This window comes from Sitophilus oryzae, unplaced genomic scaffold (genome assembly GCF_002938485.1).
Source record: "Sitophilus oryzae breed Bouriz unplaced genomic scaffold, Soryzae_2.0 scaffold_1508_pilon_pilon, whole genome shotgun sequence".
Taxonomy (NCBI): domain Eukaryota; kingdom Metazoa; phylum Arthropoda; class Insecta; order Coleoptera; family Curculionidae; genus Sitophilus; species Sitophilus oryzae.
The window spans coordinates 3760479-3787007 of NW_022146179.1; the positions used below are offsets into that span (position 1 = coordinate 3760479).

General features: G+C 31.9%; 1 protein-coding gene across 1 annotated transcript in view; it reads left to right on the forward strand.

Moving 5' to 3' along the window:
• LOC115878414 (tryptophan 2,3-dioxygenase) overlaps positions 1–26529 on the forward strand; it is an 84639-nt gene that overhangs the window by 50884 nt on the left and 7226 nt on the right. The window contains exons 6-7 of the mRNA XM_030894928.1: positions 20033–20177; positions 22894–22998. Of these exons, the coding sequence (XP_030750788.1) occupies positions 20033–20177; positions 22894–22998 (250 nt within the window). The remainder of the gene's footprint in view (positions 1–20032; positions 20178–22893; positions 22999–26529) is intronic.

The following is a 26529-nucleotide window of genomic DNA, read 5'->3' on the forward strand; positions in this document are numbered from 1 at the left end:
AATAAAGTAAAAAAATACCGAGGGTGCCATTTAAAAATAAAAAGTTGTAGTCATTTCCTATTCCTATAGAATACAATACGTCAATCAATCCTAATTTATGTCATATACTAACATAACAAATCTCGTTTTTTTAACTGAGAAATAAAAAAAAGTTATAGGGGTGAGCCACTTTTGAGACGCACCCGGTATATAACATTTAATTAAATATATAAAATATATACAGGGTGCTACAAATTCGAGATACGAGCATTGGTATCAAAAAAGTTTCGAAATTATCAAGACTTGCTGAGATTTTTGAAAAAATAACTAATTTTATTTTTACCGTAGTTACTTTTGAGAAAATCGAAAAACTAATTGGCAACTTTATGAGGGCTATCCGAAGGTATTTTAAATTTTTATATTAGCCTCGATATTAGCTAATAGTTTTTGAGATACATAACCAACTTATTTCTTTTTAAATACGGACCTGCAATTTTTTTTCGGGTTTTGAAAATCCTCAGTTTTCTGAGTACAACGATATGCCACACTTTTTTGTTTTGTTTTGTTTTGGACACTATGTTTCCTACATTAGAAAATCTATCTAATATCTTTAAATATGAAATAGAAAAATTATAAATTAAATGAGACACTTAAAATGATGTCTCTGTACATATTATATTTTAGATATTAAATTTATTCAAAAGGCGCTTTTGATATTATGTATAGGAAAAAAATGTCTAACAAAATTCTAAAAATATATCGTCCGGATTCTCCAAGTTTCTTAAATGTTAATAAAAAGATATATTAAAATTTGAAGTGACCTACTTCTAAACACTTTTAGATGAATAGTTAAATAAAATGTAAAAACATATTTTTATTAGAAGACTTGAGTAATTTGTAATAAAAAAATCTAGAAGCATTAATTTTAAACTACTGCATTATATTCAAGTGGCGATCCACGGTTGTACAGGGTGGCGCCTCTCATACGCCGCGGAGGCTCCAAGGAGAACAACAGTTTGTATTGAAATGAAATTTTGTGAATATATGTAGGTTAATTCAGGGCCCTTTTTAAAAATATAGAGAGTTCTACAGGGTGTCCCCAAAAAAAGTTACATATCAAAGTTGTGTTTTTTGTAATGGAACACGCGATATATTAATTGATTTTCGGATTCTAGGAGAAAAATAAAGGTGATTTTTATAAGAGAAGTATATGACTAAAATGTAAGGTTTTTGACATATTTATCATTTTCTAGAAATAAAGAACAATTTTTAAATTACAATAAAAGCTACCTAAATTGGAATTTACCCGGTGTAGCCTAATATGTAGTTAAACTAACTATTCTACTTTAAATCAAATTAAAACTTGATCCAGAAAGTTATACAGGGTGAGACAAAATTAATATTGAACATTGGTCACCTTTAAAAGCATGTTACTCTCTTATTTTAAATGGAACACCCAGTATATTATTCCGATATTTAATGGAGAATTCCTATCTCTTCAAAATACTATTGGTTGCCTACCCCTCAAACAAAGATTTTCCTAGATATTTTCATTTACATGATTTGATCTGAGTAGATCTTTATTATTTGATAAAACCTAGGTGGCTGTGATATGTCTGACGTTACTTCAACATAGCTGTCTAATTAGTTCAACTTTAATAACTAGTTATCATTTTTTGTCAGTTAAAACAAAAAAAACTCTCAGGAATTTGCCGAAAACGCAAATTTATCCTACATCAGAGAGAATTGATATGATTCTATTAGTTTGGTTTGGTTTGGTAATTGGTGAATGCAGTGTGCATTCACCAATTAATAGAATAGTTAAATGCTCCTGATTTTATCTAGTCTGGGTTTTTTTATGGGGATATGTTAAAGACAGTGTTTAAACAACTCGATACCAACTAGTGTCGACAGCATGAGATAAATTATTGCTGCTTTTTAGGTAGAACTCCACATATGCCTTTTAAAATGAAAAGATCCTTTTGAAAAGAGTATCATTTTATGCAGTTAACAGGAAAGGAAGCATTTTGAGCATTTGATTTCATCCAGCTAATTTTTGTCGCATAATTATAAGTTTGTATCTAGTTTTAATACTGTAATAATTAAAATTTGTTTTAAACGTGTATTTTTTATTACCCTTGAGTATTTTACTCCACAATCAATAATTTTTGTTAAATTAATAAAGGGTATATCACACAGCCACCTAGATTTTTTCAAATAATAAAGATTTACTGACATAAAAATTAAAATATCTGGGAAAATCTTTGTTTGAGGGGTAGGCAACCTTAATAATATTTTGAAGATATATAAATTCCCCATTGAACACCGGAAAAATATACTGGGTGTTCAATTTAAAATAAAGGAGTAACTTGCTTTTAAAAGTACTAATGTTCCATATTAATTTTGTCTCACCCTGTATAACTTTTCGGATTAAATTTCAGTTTGGTTTAACATACAATGGTTACTGTAATTAAATATCAGGCTATACAAGGTCAACTAAAATTTAGCTAGCTGTTATCGAAATTTAAAATTTACTCTTTATTTTCACAAACTGTGAAATATGTCAAAATCCTTAGATTTTAGGTATATGCTTCTTTATTAAAACTCACCTTCATTTTTTTCCTACAATCCGAAAATCAATTAATATATAGGGTGTTCCATTAGAAAAAAACAAAACTTTGATGTGTAACTTTTTTTGGGGTCACCCTGTATAATTCTATATATTTTTATAAAATGCTTTCAGTTAACCTACATAAGCTGCCAAAATTTCATTTCTATATAAACTACCGTTCTCCTTGGAGCTTCCGCGGCGTATGAGAGGCGCCACCCTGTATACTTATTTTATAAGATTTAGAAAATAACAAAACTAAGTTTTAAAATGTACGGGGTGAGTCTTAAATAAGTGTAAATATTGACCCCAGAAACATGTCTATGAGGATTTATTTACGAAAAAAAAACAAATTGAAAATTTGAAATTTTTTGATTTTTTTTTTGATTTTTTTTTTAGTTTTAGTTAAAAACATAATTTCTTGACAATATGGCAACATAGGTACAGCAGAACTTCACTAATTCGGACACGCATCAAATCGGACACTTCAGTAGTTCGGCGTCTCTTATCAACAGGACAATTTTGATATTTCACCTCTTCATTCCGGATGCCAACAAAATTCAAAGGCAAATGAATGAAAGTGCGCATTTTTCTTAGACGGTGGACCGTTAGATACAGTATCTAGTCTTCTTTGTAGTATAGGCATAGACAAATTGAATAGAAAATACTAAGTAATGGAAACAAAGGAAACAAATGATGACTTAAGTGAGACAGAAAATAACAATGCTTAAAAACTTAGAAATGTTGTAAAACCTTTGTCAAAATATATTTACTTGGCAGAAGAAAACGATGTTTCTAAGCAAGATATTTTGCTTGTGAAAGGGGTAAAAGGGAAGACTGTTGAGGTAGTAAAATCGATAAGTATGTATGCAGATAAAAATCGATTAATTTTTTAAAAACCAGTTAATTCAAATCAAACAATTCGATTCAAATTAAATATTAATTTCACATTTGTTGACATTTTTATGTATAAGTATTTAATGTGTATTAAGGGGTGCGTAGTTACCTCAGTAATTACTATGTATCCGGTTTTTAACGTTAAGTAGTGGGTTCCTTTTCGATATGGCTCTCTCGATTCCTTGATTCCAGGAAATCCTTCGTATACGAGGTCGGCCTCGTATACGTCTGTCTGTAGGTGTCCACTGCAACACTTGCTTTGGTATTCTGTCGTCAGCCATTCGTTGTACATGGCCGTACCACTGCAGTTGTTTTTCTTGTATATCTTGTACAGGGTGGGTCAAATTCGACGCTTTTAAATGGAAACACCCTTTTCTATAAGATAGACGAAAACTAATATCGGTGTCTGGAGCTCAATTTTAATGAAAAACATGGTGAAAACCGCACATCAATATCTGTTACCGTTTCGGAGTTACGGGGTGTTTTTCAAAAATGTCCATTTTTAACAAATCGCTGTAACTTTTTTAATATGGAAAATTTTGTATTTCTATGAAAACATTTCCAAAGCACCTTTTTACGTAGAATTTAATGGTTTAAGTATATTTTTTTTTAAATTAATAATTAAAGAGTTATCAACAGAAAAATTGATTTTTTATTTGGGACACCCTCTATATTTTTAATTAACTGAAAAGAATTTAAAATTACCTTTCCAAAAATATAGCACACTTGATATTTTGTTATAATCCCCTTCGAAATACAGCATTTTTCATAGTTCGCCACTTTTAACTAGTAGGCTTTGAACCCCTTATTGATGAAATGCCCTTAATGGAACTCGAAAACATATTTTTTCAGCAAGACGACTCACCGCCTCTGAACGCTGTTTAAGCAAATTTTAACGTTATCAGCAAAGCGAAGTTATCAGCAAATTTTTGCAGCCAATTTCAAGAATAATTAGATAGCTAACTAAGATCCCGGCCGTTGGCCGTCGAGGCCGCCTGACTTAGTGCGCATGGATTTAATCCTATGGATATATTTGCGGAAGAATAAATGTTCCTTATTCTTCCAATCTCGACAAGAATTAGAAATACTTTATGAGAGGGTATCTTTCACCACCACTGAGTTAATGAATTCCGCGAGAAATGTTCAAAAACTGCCCCGTCTGTCCATAACAGACGTCGGTTGATATGTCGAACACCTGTAGCAAAATCTCATGTCTTGGTTTGCTATTTATTTTTATTGTTATTAGATATAGTTTAAATGTGTTGATGTTGGTTAAATATATTTTAAATTGTTATAAAATTCTGCATCTCTCATAGCAAATATTATTTTCGTTTTAATTGATGCTCACAGCTAGAATTTTTTTGCATTACAGCCGGTGCCGTTCAAAGCCTACTTATTTAAAGCGGGCGAATTTTTATATACTCAATATCTTGAAGAGGAATCGAGCAAAATATCAAGTGTGTTATATTTTTGGAAAGGTAATTTTAAATTCTTTTCAATAAATTAAAAATATACAGGGTGTCCCATATAAAAAATCAAATTTTCTGTTGATAATTCTTAAATTATTAATTTTAAAAAAATTATAATTAAACCATTAAATTCTACGTAAAAAGGTGCTTTGGAAATGTTTTCATAAAAATACAAAATTTTCTATAGCAAAAAAGTTACAGCGATTTGTTAAAAATGCATATTTTTGAAAAACACCCCGTAGCTCCGAAACGGTAACAGATATCGATATGCGGTTTTCACCATCATGTTTTTGACAAAAATTGAGCCCCAGACACCGATATTAGTTTTTGTCTATCTCCTATAGAAAAGGGCGTTTCCATTTAAAAGCGTCGAATTTGACCCACCCTGTACAATGTTACCCTCCACCTTCATTTTATCACGTATTCTCTCGTTCCTAATTCTGTCTAGAAGTCCATTTCGGTTCGACAACAACTTCTTTTTATGTTTTTCGCTTAACCGCCATACCTCAGAACCATATAACATTACGCATTACAGAATCGCGTTATAGATCAGTTCTTTCTGTGATTCGAGATATTTCCGAGATGATCCGAGATACCTAACCTTTCTGCCTTCACCAATTCGTTCTTCGATTTCTTCTTTGCATCTCCCTTTACTTGCGATTTTTACCCCTAAATATACAGGGTGAGTTTCCTACGATGTTTTCTATGGGTATCTTGGAAACTACTGGAGATAGAGAGTCGGTTAAATGGGGAAAGAATTGCAGTTTTGTGGGGTCATAAATATGTGCCTTTCAGATTTATGAAAAAGTTCATGGCTTACTAGATATTTTGAAAAAAACAAATTTCGGCTATTTTAAAAATTGTCCCTAATTCTATTATAAGCTATTTTAGACAGAAAGTTTTCAGATAAAAGTTGTAGATAATCACATCCTTAATGAGATCGTGTCCTCTGTTTTTTTCTAAAGCCTGTCATTTTTGACATATCACACAAACATATGTTTTTTTAAATGGAAACCATTGTTGGCCATGACTTCATAAAAAGCGGCATTTTTTAAGCTTTTTAGCGATATAAGCTATAATATGTTTTCTTCGAAAAATTACCGAGTTATAGCCATTTCTTATCATGTTTAAACAATTTCACTTAGTTAGCCATGGAAACAAGTTCAATCGCCGTTACTCTCAGAAATGTGAAGCTGTCATATTCAAACTTTATAAATTAAAATAAACAAAAATTGTAAATATGAATTTCTCAAATGAAGAAAAGCGTGTAGATACTCGCGCATCAATAGAGTGTTTCCAAAATGACTTTCATTATGCCCCTCCCCGCATAATGAAAGAAATGTTAAAAATTATTGATATCATAATAATATAAACTCAGGGATAGGAAGAGGTGGACTAATTGCATGGGCTTCTTCGATCACCTGACCTATCCATTTTATATTTTTTATGCGGTATGGTTAAAAATAAGGTTTACAAAAGAACTTATGAATTAAGAGAGGCACTCGACGTGGCGGTACGAGAGAAGTTTAGTTAAGTCAACCCGTCCTTTTGTGAGAATAGGTAATAATTCAGTTTTAAAAACTCCAGTCCTTACTTCTGGTATTCTTCTATCAGTTTTCTGGTCATGTCTTCTTGTCTTGGGCCGTTACTATCTGGTCATTAGTAGTTATTTAATATGGATATTGTAGTAAGTATAGTAGATAACTGAGTTATCTTATGGGTGCATGTAGGTTAATGTAGGTACAATAAGCAAAATTTATAAGAACAAAAAGAAGTTTTAATATGATTTATAAAGCATTTTGCGTTTTGGCTTAAATAAAAATGTATTTAAATTTTGTAATAAGAGTAAGAGTATGAAACAATAACATTATAAAAATATTCCTCCAGTAATCCGAATATGTATCCAAACTATCTAATAGAAGTTCTACTGTAGTAGATTCAATTTACAAGAAAGAAGATCCGGAGAAGATCAAGTGGTTCTCAAAATTTAGCAAAAAAAAATTTTCCAAATTTTTAAAGTAAAAAACTCGATTACTTTGGACTTATTTGAAAAACGTAATAAGTAAAGAGAAAATATGTTTCTTTTATCGACATTTACCGGTCCTGAAAATATTTGCACTTATTTAAAACTTGCCCTGGATATTATATTTTTTGACCATTGTACTTTTACGTGAATAGAGTGCAAATTACTAGAATTTTTAAAGCCGAAACCCCATTGGGCCACACGCCACGCCATGCCACCCCACGTCATGAAGAATGTTCGTATGTTTTTCCATTTAATTACATGTGTTGCGTACACACTAGGGCTCACGCCACGCCATTCCACGCTATCACACGTGTGGTGGGCGATTTGTCTGTCCCAGATCTCATGTGTACACTCTTTTCCAGGTTGCAACACGTGAACTCACGTGGGCTCACGTGGAATAGTGTAGCGTGGCTAGTAGTCTAATGGGGTCCCGGCTTAAATAAATGTAAGTTGGCGCGAGAATAAAAATAATTGAAAACTTTTAAAATCGACCTTTACATAAACATGAATACGATGTTAAAATATTTTTTTGCCTCACAAAGCAGTAGATAAAATCAATATTCTTATTCCGTAATAAATTTTATTTAAATTTTCAATTTAAAATGTTACGTAAACGAAATGAATTATGTAAAAGTAAATATATGTAACGATTACTAGAAAGGCAATAACGTTTTCTGGGTCAACAAAGAATCCTCAATTTCCAGTGATTTTTTGCCTCTTTTTTTAGATTACTTTATGATTTTATTATCTTAAAAAACAAGATTATTCAAGTTTATGCCCACAGGGAAATTAATATGGTTAAAATAAAACGTAAACAAGCGTAGATATCAATTTTATTTCTACTGTGTCTACTTTGTAATCCACACATATATAAAAGCTCAAAGGGTTTTTTGTTACATCCATCCCGCCGAAACCGCTTCACCAATCTTGATGATTCTTTTTTTAAATGAAAGGCATATTTTTCTATACTTGTTATGAAGCATTTTTATATCGTTTAATCGTCATTTCTTTATGTAAAACGAATAAATATTAAAACATACATGAAAAATACCTAGACACAATACCTTTAAAAATCAATTATTCGTCATTGTCATTGGTGTGTAAGTTAGATTATATATCAAATATCAAGTTTTTAGATATTTTAGGGAACAGTTCATACCGCGAGCTTTAGATATATTAATATTAGCACAAAGGTTCATTTAAATGACATTAGTGATTAGTGAATTAGACACGCAAAGCAATTTTAGGAAATTCATCCTCTTAGAGTGTAAAATTATGTCGAACAAATTTTTGTATTAAAATTCTTTATTATCGGGTCTAGAAGAATGAAATTCTAAAGAAAGAATTAGAAGAGATTTTTGAAATTCATCAACCAAATGGGTAAAGTAAAAATTTATATAAATCTTCGTGACTCCTGGATTATACACATACAAATTTGCACAAAGGAACATTTAAAAGATATGAGTTAATTATTTGGACATAGGAATTTATGAAATTCATACCCTTAGGGAGTAGAATAGGGAATGAAAGTTTGCTGTACGAAAGTGCATTGTTATAACATTTAGAAGTATAACAATTTGTACAAGAGTTTAATTAGTAACATCAATAATATGAACGAAATGTATCTTCTTCTAATCATCCTTCTAGGAATTCCTTCTTCGCGAATGAAGTCGCGGGAAAAATCTAGTTTTAATTTAACGGTACTACCGCGTTAATTTTTAATCAAGATCATCCACTGCTGTTTCTAAGTTCATTTTTAAACTCTACTCGCCTTACGAGTGTCTATTATTCTCTGCATTTTTACACAGTTAGATCCACTCTATACTAAACTACTTACTGTTCTTTTATTTAGACTCTGTTCGAACGAACAGTAGCCAAGAAATAAAGTAGGGTTAGCATTCAAGTGCTTATCTAGTTTGATTTTGTATGTGTGCTAGCGAGCATTTGAAATTATACGGCGATCCCTTTAACTGTTTTCTAATGGCGGATTCTCACGACTGGCGTACTTGACAAACATTTGATATTGGAATATACTTGCCATGTCGTGAGAATGGGTTCCTTGGTCACTTGTCGCGTCCCCACTCTCTGTAGGTAAATATAGCCCGAGTCAAACGATTAATCGTACACTTGCCAAGTATACTTGGCCAGCCTGGGCCAGCTTTGTTTACACTTGCCGAGGCGCAAAAAAACGACTGCGCAAATAATGTTACTGTTATAGCGTATGTCCGATTTATTTCCGGATCGTAGTGTTTTTCGAGTTAATTGTGGATAATTTAAAACGTTAAAACAATAATAGATTATGTAATATCAAATTTACATTAATAACTTCAATATTGGCGGCATACCTAAATCGTTTTCACAGCAATAAATGGAGTGGACAAATGAAGACTACACGGGAAAAACCAGATATGTCACATTTTCATAGAAATTAAGATACAACTTTATAGACAAATGTTAACGTCATTCGAAAAAAGAAAGCAATAATACGCTTAGTCCCAGAGATATTACAGCTTGGTTATTTTGCCGTACAAAAGAAAAACCACAGTAGTCCACGCGTAAATGGCAAAAACCAGAGATGTACTTACGCATGGGCGACAAGCATGCATCTTGCAATTAGTATTATATTATTAAAACAAGGGATATTACAGAAAATAAACGTCGAAAATCAAAAACACAAACAAATTTATTCCGCTCGAAACTTGCCGAAGCTTACAATAAACAACAATAATCTCGACTGACCGAAAAACATAGATGAATCAACAAATCTCTCAAAAACATCATCTGACACGATCGATAGAAAAATATTATCCTTATGTAACAATCTTAAAGGTATACACATACGTAATTAATTTATGTACGCATATACGGAATATTTTTTTCGTTATCAATATGGTTATAAATTTATGTATGGTAATAAAAACCTACTTAAATATAAATTTTCAACAAAAAAAATAATAGTTTAGATTTAGGTTTTATACAACCTTTAATTAATTGAACATCTCTGGTTTTCTGCTGTTTTGTTTTGCATTTTGACTATTTTTTTTAGATTATCTATTTAGATTTTTATTTCAATATTTCAGAATATGGCGATAATTCACAATATTAATAATTCAGAATTGGTAGTAATATAAATATTTTTCTAATTATTCAACCGAAAATAACATATTTCCTTAAAAACACTAAATTGCATTTTTCTCGGCTCCAATTAAAACGGACAAAACTGGGTTTTCCCGTGTAGTCTTCAAATGATGTTGTTTTGGAATTTATGGATTTATACGAAAATGAGCCCTTCATATGGATGGCCAAACATAAAGAACATAGAAATCGTATTGCAGTGTACAGTAAAAGAACTTAAAAAGAAAAAAGAATCACTAGCAACGACAATTTCCGGACGACCAGTATCCATCGATGCGACTATACTGTTTACTTGCCAAGGATTGTAGGGGTACTTGGCAAATACGCAAATATTGGCGTACTTGCCAAGTACACTTGCCAATGTAGTACAAAGTGGAGACTGGTGGGGATACTTGCCAAGTACGCAAATATTGGCGTACTTGTCAAGTACGCCAGTCGTGAGAATCCGCCTTAAGAATAATTTACTACGACTGTGTTATTTAAGTATCTACAGGAGTATACATGTACAGGGTGCTCTATTTTGTGATTTGGGGTGTTTCTCGTTTATGAGTAGGGATTAGGGTTTTTAGGCGTCCGGGATAAATATGTTTGCTTCTACAGAGTGGCTCAAAAAATATGAGTGGATCGGTATGATATTTTTTAAATGAAAAACCCTGTATATTATTGCATTTTTGGCTTCCTTTCAGATCACTTTAGATAATCCTAGCCTAATATATGAGTACAACACACCACCCTGTAGATTATTTTTTTATTAGATGGAGAATTAAAAAATTAACATTTTTTGTATTTAGAGTATTTCAAAATTTTTAACGGATTTGTAGATACTCGGTATTATTTCATATGGCTCTTTCAATGGTAAAATACGAGAGAAAAATCATTGGGTGGCTTTGATAAAAATTTACTGTTGAAAATGCAATATGAAATATTAAACGGCCAATATTTGAGACTGATAAAAATGTTTAAATACTCTATATGCAAAAAATTGGCGCCGGGAGGCACGTATAGCCGCCCGTACTAAAATATGTTAATATCTCGAAAACTGCGACTTTGACTGATTTTGATGTTATTACAAACTAGGTTTTCCCCGCGACTACGTTCGCATTACACCTCGAATAGTTCATGCATTGATTTAAATAATTTACTTTGTATATAGAGCTAGTGAGCCTTACAAATGCCCTATTTAAACTATGTTTTTAAGAGTTTTAGAGCTACTCGTATTTCATATGAAAGTTATCAATTGTCGATTTTCTGGGTATTATACAGGGCAAGTCTTGTGCAATAAGTCTTGTGCAGGGTAATAAGTGCAAATATTTTCAGGGCTCGTAGATCTCGATAAAAAAACCATATTTTCTCTTTACCGTTTTTCAAATAACTCCAAAATAACTGAGTTATTTTACTTTAAAAATTTCCAAAAAAATATTTTTGCTTAAATTTTGAGAACCACTGCAGCTTTTCGGGTTTCCTGTTTTGTAAACTTAATCTACTACCTATCTATGTTGCCATATTATCAAGAAATTATGGTTTTTAACTAAAAAACTAAAAAATCCAAAAGGTTTTTCAAAAATTCCAAATTTTCTTTAAGACTCGCTTGACAAAAAATCGATATTGTTATTTTTGACTACTATATTCTTTACTTAAAATTTATAAAAGCCGTCAATATTCCAATTTCAAGAGCATTTTTTATTCTCTTTAAATATTATTATGTACCTACTTAAGAAAATTCGAAAATTTAACAACCGTTTTTAATTTTTCATCGCCTGTATATGACTTTATGACACACTTTGTATACCAAAAAATAAAACTTTTGATTAGAGCCGTCTGAAATAAAAAATCTTAATAATTCTAGAAGTTATCGAAATCAAAGTATTTCAAAGAAGTTCAATTGTGGCCACAAAATGTTTTTGAAATCTTGCTTTTTTAACACTTTTTTAATTTTTCTAACTACTTCCCGTGACTGAAACTAATTATGTATGGTTGGATAGAGGGTGGACGGCGATCTTCCAGGGCTTTTTTATTTCTTATTTATATATAGATTATTTTCGAAATCGAACCAAAGTCAATTTCAAAGAAATTTTGCCAAATCTGAAAAACTAAAATCTCTCCAAAATAATAAATAGTGAAATGATTATTTACCCTCTATAGATAGAGCCCCTACCTATGGTCCCATATAAACTGTATTACTAAAATAAATAGTTTTGAAATATGAAGTTTTCAAATGAATATTTGAAATTTTCAATTGTCGCTTTACTTAATATACTCTCTTGATATTTTTTTTATTTTTCATCTCTTTTTTGGTTTATTAAGAGCACTAATACTCTATTTACAATTATTTTTTATTCCTTGAAGGATAATTGAAGAAGAAATATTTCGTTTATATTATTGATGTGTCACTAAATAAACCCTTGTATAACATTTTATACTGCTAGATGTTATAGTAATGCATTTTCGTACAGCAAACTTTCATTCCCTATTCTACTCCCTAAGATTATACATTTCATAAAATCGCTTTATTCAAATAATTAACTCATGTCTTTTTAAACGATCCTTTATGCCAATTTTTATGTGTATAATCCAGAGGTCACCAATTTTTATATAAATTTTTACTAACTTTACCCATTTGGTTGATGAATTTCAAAAATATCTTCTAATTCTTTTTTGTAGGATTTCTTCTAGGCCACATAGTAAGGAATTTTCATACAACAAATTGTTCCGACATAATTTTACTCTCTAAGAGGATGAATTTCCTAAAATCGCTTTGTGTAGCTAATTCACTAATGTCGTTTAAACGAACCTTTGTTCTAATATTTATGTATCTAAAGCTGGCTGTATGAACTGATCCCTAAAATATCTAAAAACTTGATATATAATCTAACTGACAAACCACTGACAAATAATTTATTTCTGGAGGTATTGTGTGTAGGTGTTTTTCAGGTATGTTTTAATATTTAGTCGATTTACACAAAGAAATAGCCAGTCAACAATTTAAAAATACTTCATAACAAGTCTAGACATATATACTTTTCATTTAAAAAAAGAATCATCAAGATTGGGAAGGCAGTTTCGGCGGGAAGACCGTATAGGTCTCCCTCTTCTTTTTTACCTGGTGGTGTCCAATTGAGTACTTTCTTTGGGATTCTGCTCTCTTCCATTCTTTGTACGTGCTCGTACCACCTGGGTGGGTTAATTTTTATATCTTTTGTTATTCTGTGATTAACGCCCATGATTTGAATTCTCTCATTTCTTACTCTATCCAGTTTCGAGCTCTCGGCCGCGTGCCTCCGAAAGTCCATTTCTGTAGCTTAGAGTGACTTAAGATTTTTTTTCTTTCACAGGCCATACTTAAAATTTAGCAAGTAAAATCTAATTGGCACATAAAGTATGAATATTTACATATTTTTTTATTCTTTCATATTTATTAATCCGAATTAACAAGGGAAATTAAAACAACTTTCGTTGCACGTCATCAGTGACACCATGCGTCTTCTTATTGAGTTTGCTGGTGGTCGTATTATGATGTGCAACGAAAGTTATTTTCATTTCCCTAGTAGCCGGAAATTTATATTTTATTACAACTCGCATCAAAATTGGTTTGTTGATATTTATGTTACAAAAATAAAAATATTAGCTTATTGTACAGAATATTGACGATCTAACTGACAAACCACTGACAATGACAAATAATTTATTTCTGGAGGTATTGTGTGTAGGTGTTTTTCAGGTATGTTTTAATATTTAGTCGATTTACACAAAGAAATAGCCAGTCAACAATTTAAAAATACTTCATAACAAGTCTAGACATATATACTTTTCATTTAAAAAAAGAATCATCAAGATTGGGAAGGCAGTTTCGGCGGGAAGACCGTATAGGTCTCCCTCTCTTTCTTTTACCTGGTGGTGTCCAATTGAGTACTTTCTTTGGGATTCTGCTCTCTTCCATTCTTTGTACGTGCTCGTACCACCTGGGTGGGTTAATTTTTATATCTTTTGTTATTCTGTGATTAACGCCCATGATCTGAATTCTCTCATTTCTTACTCTATCCAGTTTCGAGCTCTCGGCCGCGTGCCTCCGAAAGTCCATTTCTGTAGCTTAGAGTGACTTAAGATTTTTTTTCTTTCACAGGCCATACTTAAAATTTAGCAAGTAAAATCTAATTGGCACATAAAGTATGAATGTTTACATATTATTTTATTCTTTCATATTTATTAATCCGATTAACAAGGAAATTAAAACAACTTTCGTTGCACGCATCAGTGACACCATGCGTCTTCTTATTGAGTTTGCTGGTGGTCGTATTATGATGTGCAACGAAAGTTATTTTCATTTCCCTAGTAGCCGGAAATTTATATTTTATTACAACTCGCATCAAAATTGGTTTGTTGATATTTATGTTACAAAAATAAAAAATTAGCTTATTGTACAGAATATTGACGATCTAACTGACAAACCACTGACAATGACAAATAATTTATTTCTGGAGGTATTGTGTGTAGGTGTTTTTCAGGTATGTTTTAATATTTAGTCGATTTACACAAACAAATAGCCAGTCAACAATTTAAAAATACTTCATAACAAATCTAGACATATATACTTTTCATTTAAAAAAAGAATCATCAAGATTGGGAAGGCAGTTTCGGCGGGAAGACCGTATAGGTCTCCCTCTCTTTCTTTTACCTGGTGGTGTCCAATTGAGTACTTTCTTTGGGATTCTGCTCTCTTCCATTCTTTGTACGTGCCCGTACCACCTGGGAGGGTTAATTTTTATATCTTTTGTTATTCTGTGATTAACGCCCATGATCTGAATTCTCTCATTTCTTACTCTATCCAGTTTCGAGCTCTCGGCCGCGTGCCTCCGAAAGTCCATTTCTGTAGCTTAGAGTGACTTAAGATTTTTTTTCTTTCACAGGCCATACTTAAAATTTAGCAAGTAAAATCTAATTGGCACATAAAGTATGAATGTTTACATATTATTTTATTCTTTCATATTTATTAATCCGAATTAACAAGGGAAATTAAAACAACTTTCGTTGCACGTCATCAGTGACACCATGCGTCTTCTTATTGAGTTTGCTGGTGGTCGTATTATGATGTGCAACGAAAGTTATTTTCATTTCCCTAGTAGCCGGAAATTTATATTTTATTACAACTCGCATCAAAATTGGTTTGTTGATATTTATGTTACAAAAATAGAAATATTAGCTTATTGTACAGAATATTGACGTGTACATTTTAAAGCGTTATACGGATATCATGTTTGTCTTTATTACTTTAATAACGATTTAAATCACTGAACAAAATTTTTGTATATTCAGTTTTTATATCACCTAGTTTATTTATTTCAATATTCTGACCGATGCAAAACGATTAATATGCATGTTATTTTCGTTTTTTTGAGTGTTTGGACTTTATATCTACCTGGATTTTTACTGAATACAAAATAGAATTTGACGTAATCCTGCAAATATTACAAAAGACAATTGAATAAAAAACAAATGTTCAACTCTATCATATTTTTTTGATATATATTTTTTTTTATTTTGAATAAAGAATAATATTGGGTTAAGAGGGCTATTGCAATCGATAACCAATAAATCTTCGGTTTCAGGAAAAATATATCCAATGTGTGTATTTAATTAATATCGCAAATATTATCAAGTAGAAACGATATTTGATATTTTTTTCATTGCATTGCCATAACGACCTTCAAGAATGTGGAAAGTTATATATTCTAATTTGGAAATAAATTAATTTTTTATCATCTGCGTTCTACTAAGAAAATATTTATACAGGGTGTTTTCAAAAGTGAGTCACCACCTTAGTTTTTTATTTTTCAGATAACATCAATCAGGATTAAATTACTTATTATTATTATTTTTGGAAATACTTTACAGTGGAAATAACTTTTGGCACCCTCGTTATTTTTTATTTTTTACCGTGGAAAATGACATTCTGTATAGAATGACATCATATGTGAATATTTGACATACTTGTTTAAATAAAAATGTATTTTATATTTCAATCTAGTACCATGGCTGTGTTAAAAACACTAATTTTTATTCAAGGAGCCTTGGAAAAATAGATTTGATCGTCTAATGTTTTCTTGTCTTATCCTGGCCAGTTAAGAGATGCCAAATCGTTTATTTAATCATATATATCATTTTTGGAACGAGGTGGTTCATTAGCATAGTTGGAAAAAGTATTTTTTACGAATAATTTGGTAGCTCATAGTTCTGGGTCAAATTGTCGTTATATTTTATGGCCGTTACAAACTACGAATACGTCCAAAGATGACATAGGATATGTCTACTCTTCAGAATGTTATTTTCTATCAAATATAGTACCGAGGGTTTCATTTAAAAATCAAAAGTTGTAATAATTTCCGGTGAAACAAGAAGTGACCAAAAACAATTGATTTTTTTTTGGCAAGGGAGTGATTTAAAAATATTTTATAGACAAATAGTGATGATTCCCATTACCATCTTAGGACCTCACAGTAGAAATTGACCTCAAATCCAAGGCTGCAATAGAGAAAGAGGGACATATCCTCTATTATAGATACGGGACAACACGGGTATCAGATTTAAGGAGAGATCAAGTTAAAGAGGTGGAGAAAATGACAGATCCTCCAGCCTACACCTCACGGGTACCTCAGCCTCAGCTATTGAATACGTTAATCAACAAAATAAAACACTAAATCACCACAATACACCAAAACACTTTTACTTTTAAACTGGACCAGCGCTTCGCTAATTATGTTAGCATCATCAGCAGATGATTAAAACTGAGTGATGAAAAATGAGTTTTAATCACCTACTGATGATGCTAACATGGTTAACGAAACGCGCGTCCAGTGCAAAAGTAAAAGTGTTTTGGTTATTGTGGTGATTTAGTGTTTTATTTTGCTGAGTAAAACTAAAGGTTTCAACCCCCAACTATATACTACGTCAATCAATCCTAATTTACGTTATATAGTAACATACAAAATCTTGTTGTTCTGAAAAAATTAAAATATTATAAAGTAGTATTTTCAAAATACACTTTTGAAAAGCCCCCGGTAAACTAATCTCTAATTTAAAATGTGATCTATATTAAAAAACGTTAATTATTTTGCAGAATTATGACAATAATATTTACCGAGTCAATAAACTCTTATAAATTATAAATAAAAAAATATAAGATTTGTGTAAACTCTCCAAAGGTACATTTAAAAAAATAAGAAAACAAACAAAAATTGATGAAGTGGCAAAAAAATCAGACAAAAAGAAAAAAAACCGGTATAGACAAAGTATTATTGAATATAAAACTTTATTCAAATATAAATTAATTTTGTGTTTTGTAATGTTTTATTTTTACTCAATCTAAAAGCTCGCTAAATTATTTACTTCTGCTAAAATACGCCATTCCTAAAAGTAAGAAGATTTATAATACGGGAGCCCAAGATAGGCTAAAGGAGGATTTACTCGACTGTTGTGGGAGCCTATCGTATTTTGAAAATTAGACACTAAAAAAAAGTTAAGATATAATGTAAGTTCTTTTACTAGTGGAGGAGTATGTCGAGTGTGGGGAAATTTGACACTTTTAAAGGGAAACGCCTGTTTCTAGTGGATATAAAAGAAAACTAATATCACTGTTTGAAGTCTAATTTCAAATTGCAAAATCACAGCTTGGGCTCTCCTACTATGAAGCGTGCTGCTTTATTAATCCTGTTTAAAATTGGGCCTAACGATTTGTTTTTGGCATTTAAATACCGAGGGCTTAAACAGTTCAAGTCCACCTGCTGCTCGCCAGGCCCCACGAATTTTTTATATTAGGGTCAGATGTTATGAATGCGAATTCGTAAAGTGTAATATCTTTCAGTCTAGACTAAGTTAATAAGAGCGAGATTTATTCGGGTAAACCAGGAAACTAATACCAATTAATATATAGGGCGATTCACGGCGTGGTAAGTTACACGTTTATAGGGTAGTGGTGATAAAATTTTCTTGAAAATATGATGATTTTTGAATAAAGGCAACTTCTCCATCTGTATAAATTATTTTCAGCGTCACAGTGTTGCGGCGGCATAATAAAAGTGGTAGGTAGCATCTTTATTATTTTAATTGGAACACCTGGTATATTATTACATTTTTCTATACTACTTTCATATCTTATAATTTCAGTATTATACTAACCTATACCGATTTTTAATAGTTTTTGAGATAAAAAAATAGAGGTTTCTAAAATTGACAAAAATATAATTTCAGTAAGCGTTGTTTAAATCATAAATTCGGCGTATTGAAAGCTGAAATTTGGTTTATAGGTTAAGGAAAGTCGACATGTTCAATCTGTCTAAATCAACCCATTGAATTTCAAAAAGGGAGATAAAAATATATATCTATTTTCGTTTGTTATAAAATTTCTCAAATAATTGTTATTTTGAATTTAAGCTTATGTATATTATTTAAAAAACCGAAATATAAGAATTGCTTTTCAACGATATATTATGTTCCTAAACCTACTGCCTTTTTCAGTAAAGTCATTTAAAAGTTTATTATTCTATTATAATTGTGTCATTTAAAGAAAGTTGTTACCTTGACAAATATTCAAACTTTATATGTATCCATTTGACATTCCTTGCTAAGTTTATAAAATTGTCATGGAAACGAAATTCTTGAAATGCAACCATGATACAAAGAATAAAAGGTATGATATTGCGCAGATTGGTCACTACGTCACAGGTGATAAACGGCACCATTGGTCGGCAAGTTCCGCGCGCCAATTTCAAATTGTCAAACAGATAAATGTCAAAATAATTTTTCAAATGTCAGGCACGATGATTTGACATAACTTTTAGGGTTATGTCCTAATTCTTCCCTATTTTAGGCCTTTTTTTTTTAGTGGCAATTGCACAATATGGATATTTTTTGTATGGCGTATGACGTCACAGGTGGTATGCGCAAATTTAACGAAATTGGGGCCGCTATCGATCATACTTTGTTTTCTTTGTACCATGAAATGCAACTATTAAGGCCGATTCTACCAAGCAATTATAAATTCCGAATAATTATTCTCCGAACATTTTATACTTGTTGAACGGAAATTTTTATATATATTCCAAGAATTGGTTATACCTGGTATATACTTGCTTTTTAGAACCGGCCCTTAATAGAATTATTAATTTTTAAATAGCTCTGCTTAAAATACGGGAAGGTTTAGTCTTTAGGGTTAGAGTTGAATTTAAAATAACAACGATTTCGACTATTTTATAACAAACTGAAATAAATATCTTTTTTTGCTTCTCCTGTGTAATATCCAATCAGTTAATTTAGACACATGGAATATATTGACTTACTTTTGATAACTTATAACCCAAATTTCAACTTTAAAAATGTTCATTTCATAATTCTAGCAATGCTTATTCAAAATCATGTTTTTGTCGGTTTTACACATATTTTATTCTTTATCTCGAAAACTATATATAAGAGATAGGTGTAGGATAGCGTAATAGAAAAATTATCGAGATATAAGGTAACGAACATACTACTATTTTTCAAATGATGCAACGACATTATAACCCTGAAAATATTTTAGATAGATGGAACATCAAAGATCGAAATTTAGCGATTCTCCATAGACGTCTATGGAGGCACCATCGCCGTGATTCACCTTATAGGGTGAAAAAATTCAACCGTATTTTCATATTTTCCTTAATCTTCCCTAAAACGGTATGGAAATTTGGAAAAATATAAATGCGATTGACGATTTTAGAACAAGCAAAAATTTTTATGAACAATGCATTATTCTTAAAATGTCGATAATGAAAAAGTTTTTTTCTTGTAAAGACAATCTGGAGACATACTGTATATCTACACCCACCGGCACGAAAAATATTTTCATGTCATAAATATTTTTTAAGTTTTGAACTTATTATTTTCTTACAGGCTGTACCAGTGGAGAACCTGAGAGAGTATCGCTTAAATGATTTAGCAAATCGCCGAGAGGTGTACGAATCGATATTCAAACCCGACATACACGAAGCTTTATTAAACAGAGGAGAAAGGCGCTTTTCTCATAAGGCCCTCCAAGGTAAGTAAGGCTACGTTCAGACTGAGCGACTTTTGTCGATTTGACTGCCACAAACTAGATGTGATGTAGTTTTGACATTATTTGGCGACTATTCACAGCTCGGTACGTACCCTCAATTAAAAGTAAATTTTATATGCCGCGGTTGCGAGCCGTTTGAGATAAAGCGTTAGTTATGAGCCAATGCAACACAAAGACCAAGACACCCTTGGTCTCGGTCTAGTCTTAGTCTTGCAGGTTCAGTATTGGTCTTGGTATTGCTGTAAAAGTCTTTGATGTCTTGTTGGTATTTTTTAATAGATTTTTACTAGAGGCACATTCTTCTTCTTTTTCGTCCTACTCTATATTAGGCAAATTGTCTCTTTATTCTTTACATCATTCGTACAGTTTTAATCGATTGTATGGTTTCAGAAGCTATCTCTTTCTTGGCCTTCCGGTACTTCTTCTTCCCAATGGTGATTTGTCTCGTGCTGTCCTTACTTACTTCCTTCGTTCATTTGGTTGATGTGGTCTTTAATATATGGATTTTAATATGACGAGATGGTTTTGGTGACTATTGTCGTAACGTCATATTACGCTGCATTGAATACTCTATACTAAATAAAAAAAACATTAAAGACTAACGATACGGTCCTGGTTTTAATAAATATTAATAACGATATTAAAAAAAAACATCTGTGATACTCAGGTTTACAAACAGAAAAAAATGTAAAAAATACCCTAATACTTCGTGTTGCCTCTCTTGGCTGCTTTAACTGCCTATATACGTCCGTTCATACTGTCATTGAGGCTGCATATATCATATTGCGTTATGCTTTCCCATGCTTCTTTAAGAACCAAGCGAAGTTCATTTAATTAAGCTGGTACCGCTTCGGGACCTTCTAACCCTCCTGCCAAGCGTTTCCCAAACGTCTAAAGGTGCGTTTTCATTATCCGAACGAACGAACGAACGAACGAACGAATGAAAGTGCGGTATATTTAGACGGGGACCGAACGCATGCGGCCGTTCGTTCGGTCGTGCGCTCGACCATCCGCTTCGAGTCGGTACACCAAAGGCGTTCGCCTGCGTGCGCTTTCAGATTTAAGGTGCGTATTCATTATCCGAACGAACGAACGAACGAACGAACGAATGAAAGTGCGGTATATTTAGACGGGGACCGAACGCATGCGGCCGTTCGTTCGTTCGTGCGCTCGACCATCCGCTTCGAGTCGGTACATCAAAGGCGTTTAGACGTCATGGTACAAAGAATACAAGGTATGATCGATAGCGGCTCCAATTTCGTTCAGTTCGCGCATACCACCTGTGACGTCACTAGGAAAATAATGAATAAATAAAAAATAAAGAAAGTTGACAGGAGATCTGCAATTTTTGGGGTTATGGTTAAGAATTGTTTATTTTAAGACTTTTTAGTTCGTTTAATTTAATAATTACTAAAACCAGCAGTTCCAAAAATATATTTAAAAATAATAATTATCTATTAACATGGATTTGGACGATAGGTAAGAATACTGAATTTATTTCTATATTCGGTATAAAATTGTTTATTAGGTTTTTAGTTTGCGATGTTTATGGTAAATAATTTTCATTTTCATTGCCTCTGAATTCACATGAGGACAGAGTTGAGGATATCTATGGAAAAGTAACCACAAGAGGAATTGTTACATCATTTAAAAAATATTGGGAAGTTTATTGTTTCCCATCGAAAAGTAGAAAATGCCAATGCAGATGAACGTATTGTAATTGTGATAGAAGTAATTCTAAGGGTGAAGTTTATTATAATTAGTGGAAGTAATACCAAGGGTGAAGTTTATTATAATTAGTGACCTCTGCTTCTTTTTATATGTAGAAGTTTCTGGTTTTGAGAATAAATCGGTTGAACGACACCCAAAATTTAAAGGAAGTATTTGCATACCCAGAATATGCCCATCAAGGATTATATAGCTCAAATTTCCTTTAATGGTAGGCAATTATTCAATGCAAATTAACTTTTTAAGTGACTAAAATATTAAATAGTTTACAATATGGTATATCACTAAAAATATATTACTTTTAGGTACAATTAGGGCCCGATACATTTCAAAAAGTAGAATATTATTTTATATTAAATGAGGTATTGTACTAACAATCAATTTATATTAATAACGGAGATTAAAAATAACAGAATAAATAGTTCTTTTTCTTATACTACAAAAATAAACTATAGAATACAACAGTATTTAAAAAAAAAAAGTGATGTTCCGGCCGAGATTCGAACTCCGGTCTCTCGCTTCCTAGCCCGACTCCTTATGCACTGCTCCATAGTAACTTGCTTAGCGATAATTCAATGACGGTATATAAACAAAAAAAAAACAGGTTTATAACAATATCTTGACGATTTGAACTGGCGCGCGAATGAAGAAATGCGTGCGGTCTTCTCGTGCGGTTCTATCGTGCGGTCCCCGTCCATACCACTAGCGTACGTTCGTTCGTTCGTTCGTTCGTTCGTGCGGATAATGAATACGCACCTTATGGACAGTTCATAGTGGTATATAGTTCGCAATAATCACTAAAGCCGACTTGTCATATTGAAAAATAACATCAGAAAGAAATGATAATTGAAAAAATTGCAAAAATATAAGGTCTTAATTTGACCAAAAATTTCTCCTTTGCGTTTTTTTTGCATCTGAGTATAGAAAAACGGATATTAAAATAATGATGAATCTGTTTTCATTGTTTCAGGAGCTATTTTGATCACTTTGTATCGTGACGAACCCAGATTCAGCCAACCCCATCAAATCCTCAATTTACTTATGGACATCGACTCCCTCATAACAAAATGGCGATGTAAGTGAAAAGTTTTTCCACTAATGCGTTTCTATAGTAGGGGGACCCAAGGTGCTAAAGAAGGATTTACTCGGGCCTCGTGGGGACCTATTATATTGTGAAAATATTAGATGCTAAAATGTACAGATTTTCAAAGAACACAGATTTTTTAGAAATACAGTAAAGACTCGATTATCCGGATTGAATCTTTATGATTAACGTAGATAATGTGGGCATAAAAAAATCATATTTTTTTGTTTTTCTATGTTTTTTACAAAATTATTTTTTGAACTTGTCGGGTTTCTCAGTTTGAGTTTCAAAGTGATTCAAATAACCTTTAATCCAAACAAAATACACAGTTCCACACCTGACAGAAGCATCATCATGCAATTAGTGACATCGAAAACTGTTATGGACTGCCGAGAAGCATTGTCCTGGCTGCGCTAAGGCTCTGTGCTGAGTACCAGGCCACAGCAATGCAGGTTTGCCACAAGAATATTTTTGATTGTGCAGAACTTGACCATAAAAATGTCTAGCATTATGTAGCTATCCATGACTTATAACTCATAGCCTGTATACAAGGTTCATAGATTACTTGACCAATAACTGTAAACTATTCAATAAGACGTACGTTCGCCAAATTTTAGAGCATGATTACTTCCCATTTCATTTCATTCATTTACCATTTCTTTTCCTCTCATACCAGCAAGGATTGCAGTGACGTCAAAATTGATGCCGCGGAACTAACGATTTTATGGACAAATTAGACCGGTTAATTCTATTTAAAAACTGTAAAATATTCAGGACTATTTAATCGGTCAAATTTATGACTCTATATTTGTGAAGCTATAGAAATTGCAGTCCTTGCTGACATAGGAGGAAGTGAAATATGAATTGAATAATATTCACGTATATGCAAACGAGTGGAAGGGAGACTGTCAACTACAATGGTGTTATTAAGCAGTGAAATTTGGCCAAAATACATATTATGTATTAAGGTATTAAGCAATCCTGTCTATTTACTGTTTTTGGCTATTGTTTATTGATTTTTGACTCATGACCCAGTCCAGAACACCTGAACACTGATGACGGAAAATAATATTTGTCAGTTCAAAATTTAAAGTACATTTGAGGCATCTTTTGATGTACTAACTTAAAAGCAAAAAATAGCTTTTGTCAGCTGATTTTTTTATTATTATTATCACTCCCTCTCCTGCCGAAGGTTGGCGATCCAAATGGCAATTGTGGCTCTGGAAACTGCAGCCCGGAAGATTTCCGCAGACGAGCGTTCAAACCATCTCCTTAAATCTATTAGCCATGAGTTCTGGCGTCTTCCTACTGATCTTTTCCCTTGCAGTTTGCCCTCTATTATGAGACGCAGTATTTCGTATCTATCACTTCTCATCACATGACCCAGGTATTGCAGTTTTCTTTCCTTGATGGTGTTCAGTATATCTTTTTGTTTCTGCATGCGCTGAAGTACTTTATCTTTGGTGATCCTTTGTACCCATGAGATTCGCAGCATCCGTCTTTACACATACATTTCGAAGGCGTCTATTCTCTTTTCGGTCTGTGAATCTAGTGTCCAACTCTCATATTCATAGAGTAACACAAAGAAGACGTAGCATCTGGCCATTCGAGTTCTGAGTTCCCCACTGAGGTCAGCTGATTTATTGTTCTACTACTACTACTTATTATTATTATTTTAAAAATTGCCGGGAGACAATCTCTGGCATGTCCGGATCATCCTTTGATGACGTCATCAAAATGGCTGAAATATTTTTAGCAGGAAATTAGATTATTACCAGTAATTTAGTTATTTTTTAACCGATTTTAAGTTTTAATAGCTCATTTTAAAGCTTGAATAATTTGCTAAAAAAACCTTATATTCATTTTTTTGTAGGGGTAGTTTTAACGCATCCAATAAAATTGTGGTAATTAGTAAAAACTGACAGCTTTATTGTCAACAAATTGTCTACAAAAAACAAAACCAAAAAAAATTATATTAAATTTTAAGTATAAAACAGTTTTTTATTGTTTGTCCCTCCCTCCACTAACACACCCCCTGCCCCCACGTTCGACTGAACTCTAATAATTTTCTTGTATTGCATGCAAAATAAAAGACATTTTTTGGGGATTTATTAAATGTTTGTTAATAATTTTAGAAAACAAAAAAAAATCCCTTAAGTTAAGTTAATTTTAAGTTATTTTTAGTTTAAAAACGTATCCTCCCAAGTTATTTTTAGGAACATTTTTGGTTATTTTTTAAGAGAACTCAGAAGAACTTTCAGGGCTGAAGAAGTTTTCTTTTGCTTGGGAATATTGTATATATTATTATTAGTTACTATTTTCAATTATAATTGATATGAAGTTAAGTTAATGTTAAGTTATTTTTAGTTTGAAAATGTATCCTCTCAAGTTATTTTTAGGAACCTTTTTATTCATTTTTTAGGAAGATTCAGAGGAACTTTGAGGGCTGGACAATGCTCTGTAAATGTCATGTAGGTACACGCGAAGTTTTCTTTTGTTTGGGAATATTGTACATATAGTTACTATTTTTTAGTAATAAAATTAGTGTTAAGGTATTACTTTAATATTTATCTTAGATTTATTTTTATTGTTTAAGAAATATGTTTTCGCAAAAGTTATTTTTAGCTTGAGAAATGTATCTTCCGAAGTCATTTTTAGGAAAATACTTTAAAGGTTTATACATTATACATTTTGATAAATTTTTAGGTGTATATAGGTTTGAGGGGTGGACAGGAACAAAAAAAGGAAAGACTTAAGTAAGGGGAGAGTAGAAAAAATAAATATTTAAAAAATATTTATTTTATGTTCATTTTGTTTCTTCAAAAAAAAAAGTTTTATTATTTTGCTTATGAAAACAAATTTGTAACATTTCAGAGACACGGCAAGGGGGGAATGTGTCGATGGGGGAGGGGGGTCAAAATTAAGAGCTATATGCGTAATAAACAATTTTTTTGTTTTGTTGTTTTAACCTTTCAATTTGTTTAGAATAAAACCGTCATTTTTCATTTATTAATTCCAATTTTAAGTGATGCCTGAAACAATGCCCTTCTGCAAAAAAACTGAATATAGTTTTTTTAGCAAATTATTCAAGCTTTAAAATGAGCTATTAAAACTTAAAATCGGTTAAATATTAACAAAGTTGCAAGTGATAATCCAATTTCGTGCTAAAAATTTGATCCGCCATTTTGATGACGTCATCATAGGATGATCCGGAGATGCGAGAGATTGTCTCCCGGAAATTTTTGAAGCCTTATTATCTCTAGAAAGCGTGTGCCAAATTTGGTGCTGGTGTCCGGCACTGAAATATTTTTAGGCTAACGCCACTGACTATCTTCCATATCCTTATGTCAAGCTAAAATCGTCAGATTATTTACTGCATACTTTTCTGAATTAAATTAAATCACCTTACGTTAATCTCGTGTTTTTGTGAGCATTATTTTTTTCTACTCTGATCGGCTACCCTACTACATATTATAAAATGTTCGTGTACGGTGGGTACTTAACACAGTGTAAGGTCTTTCC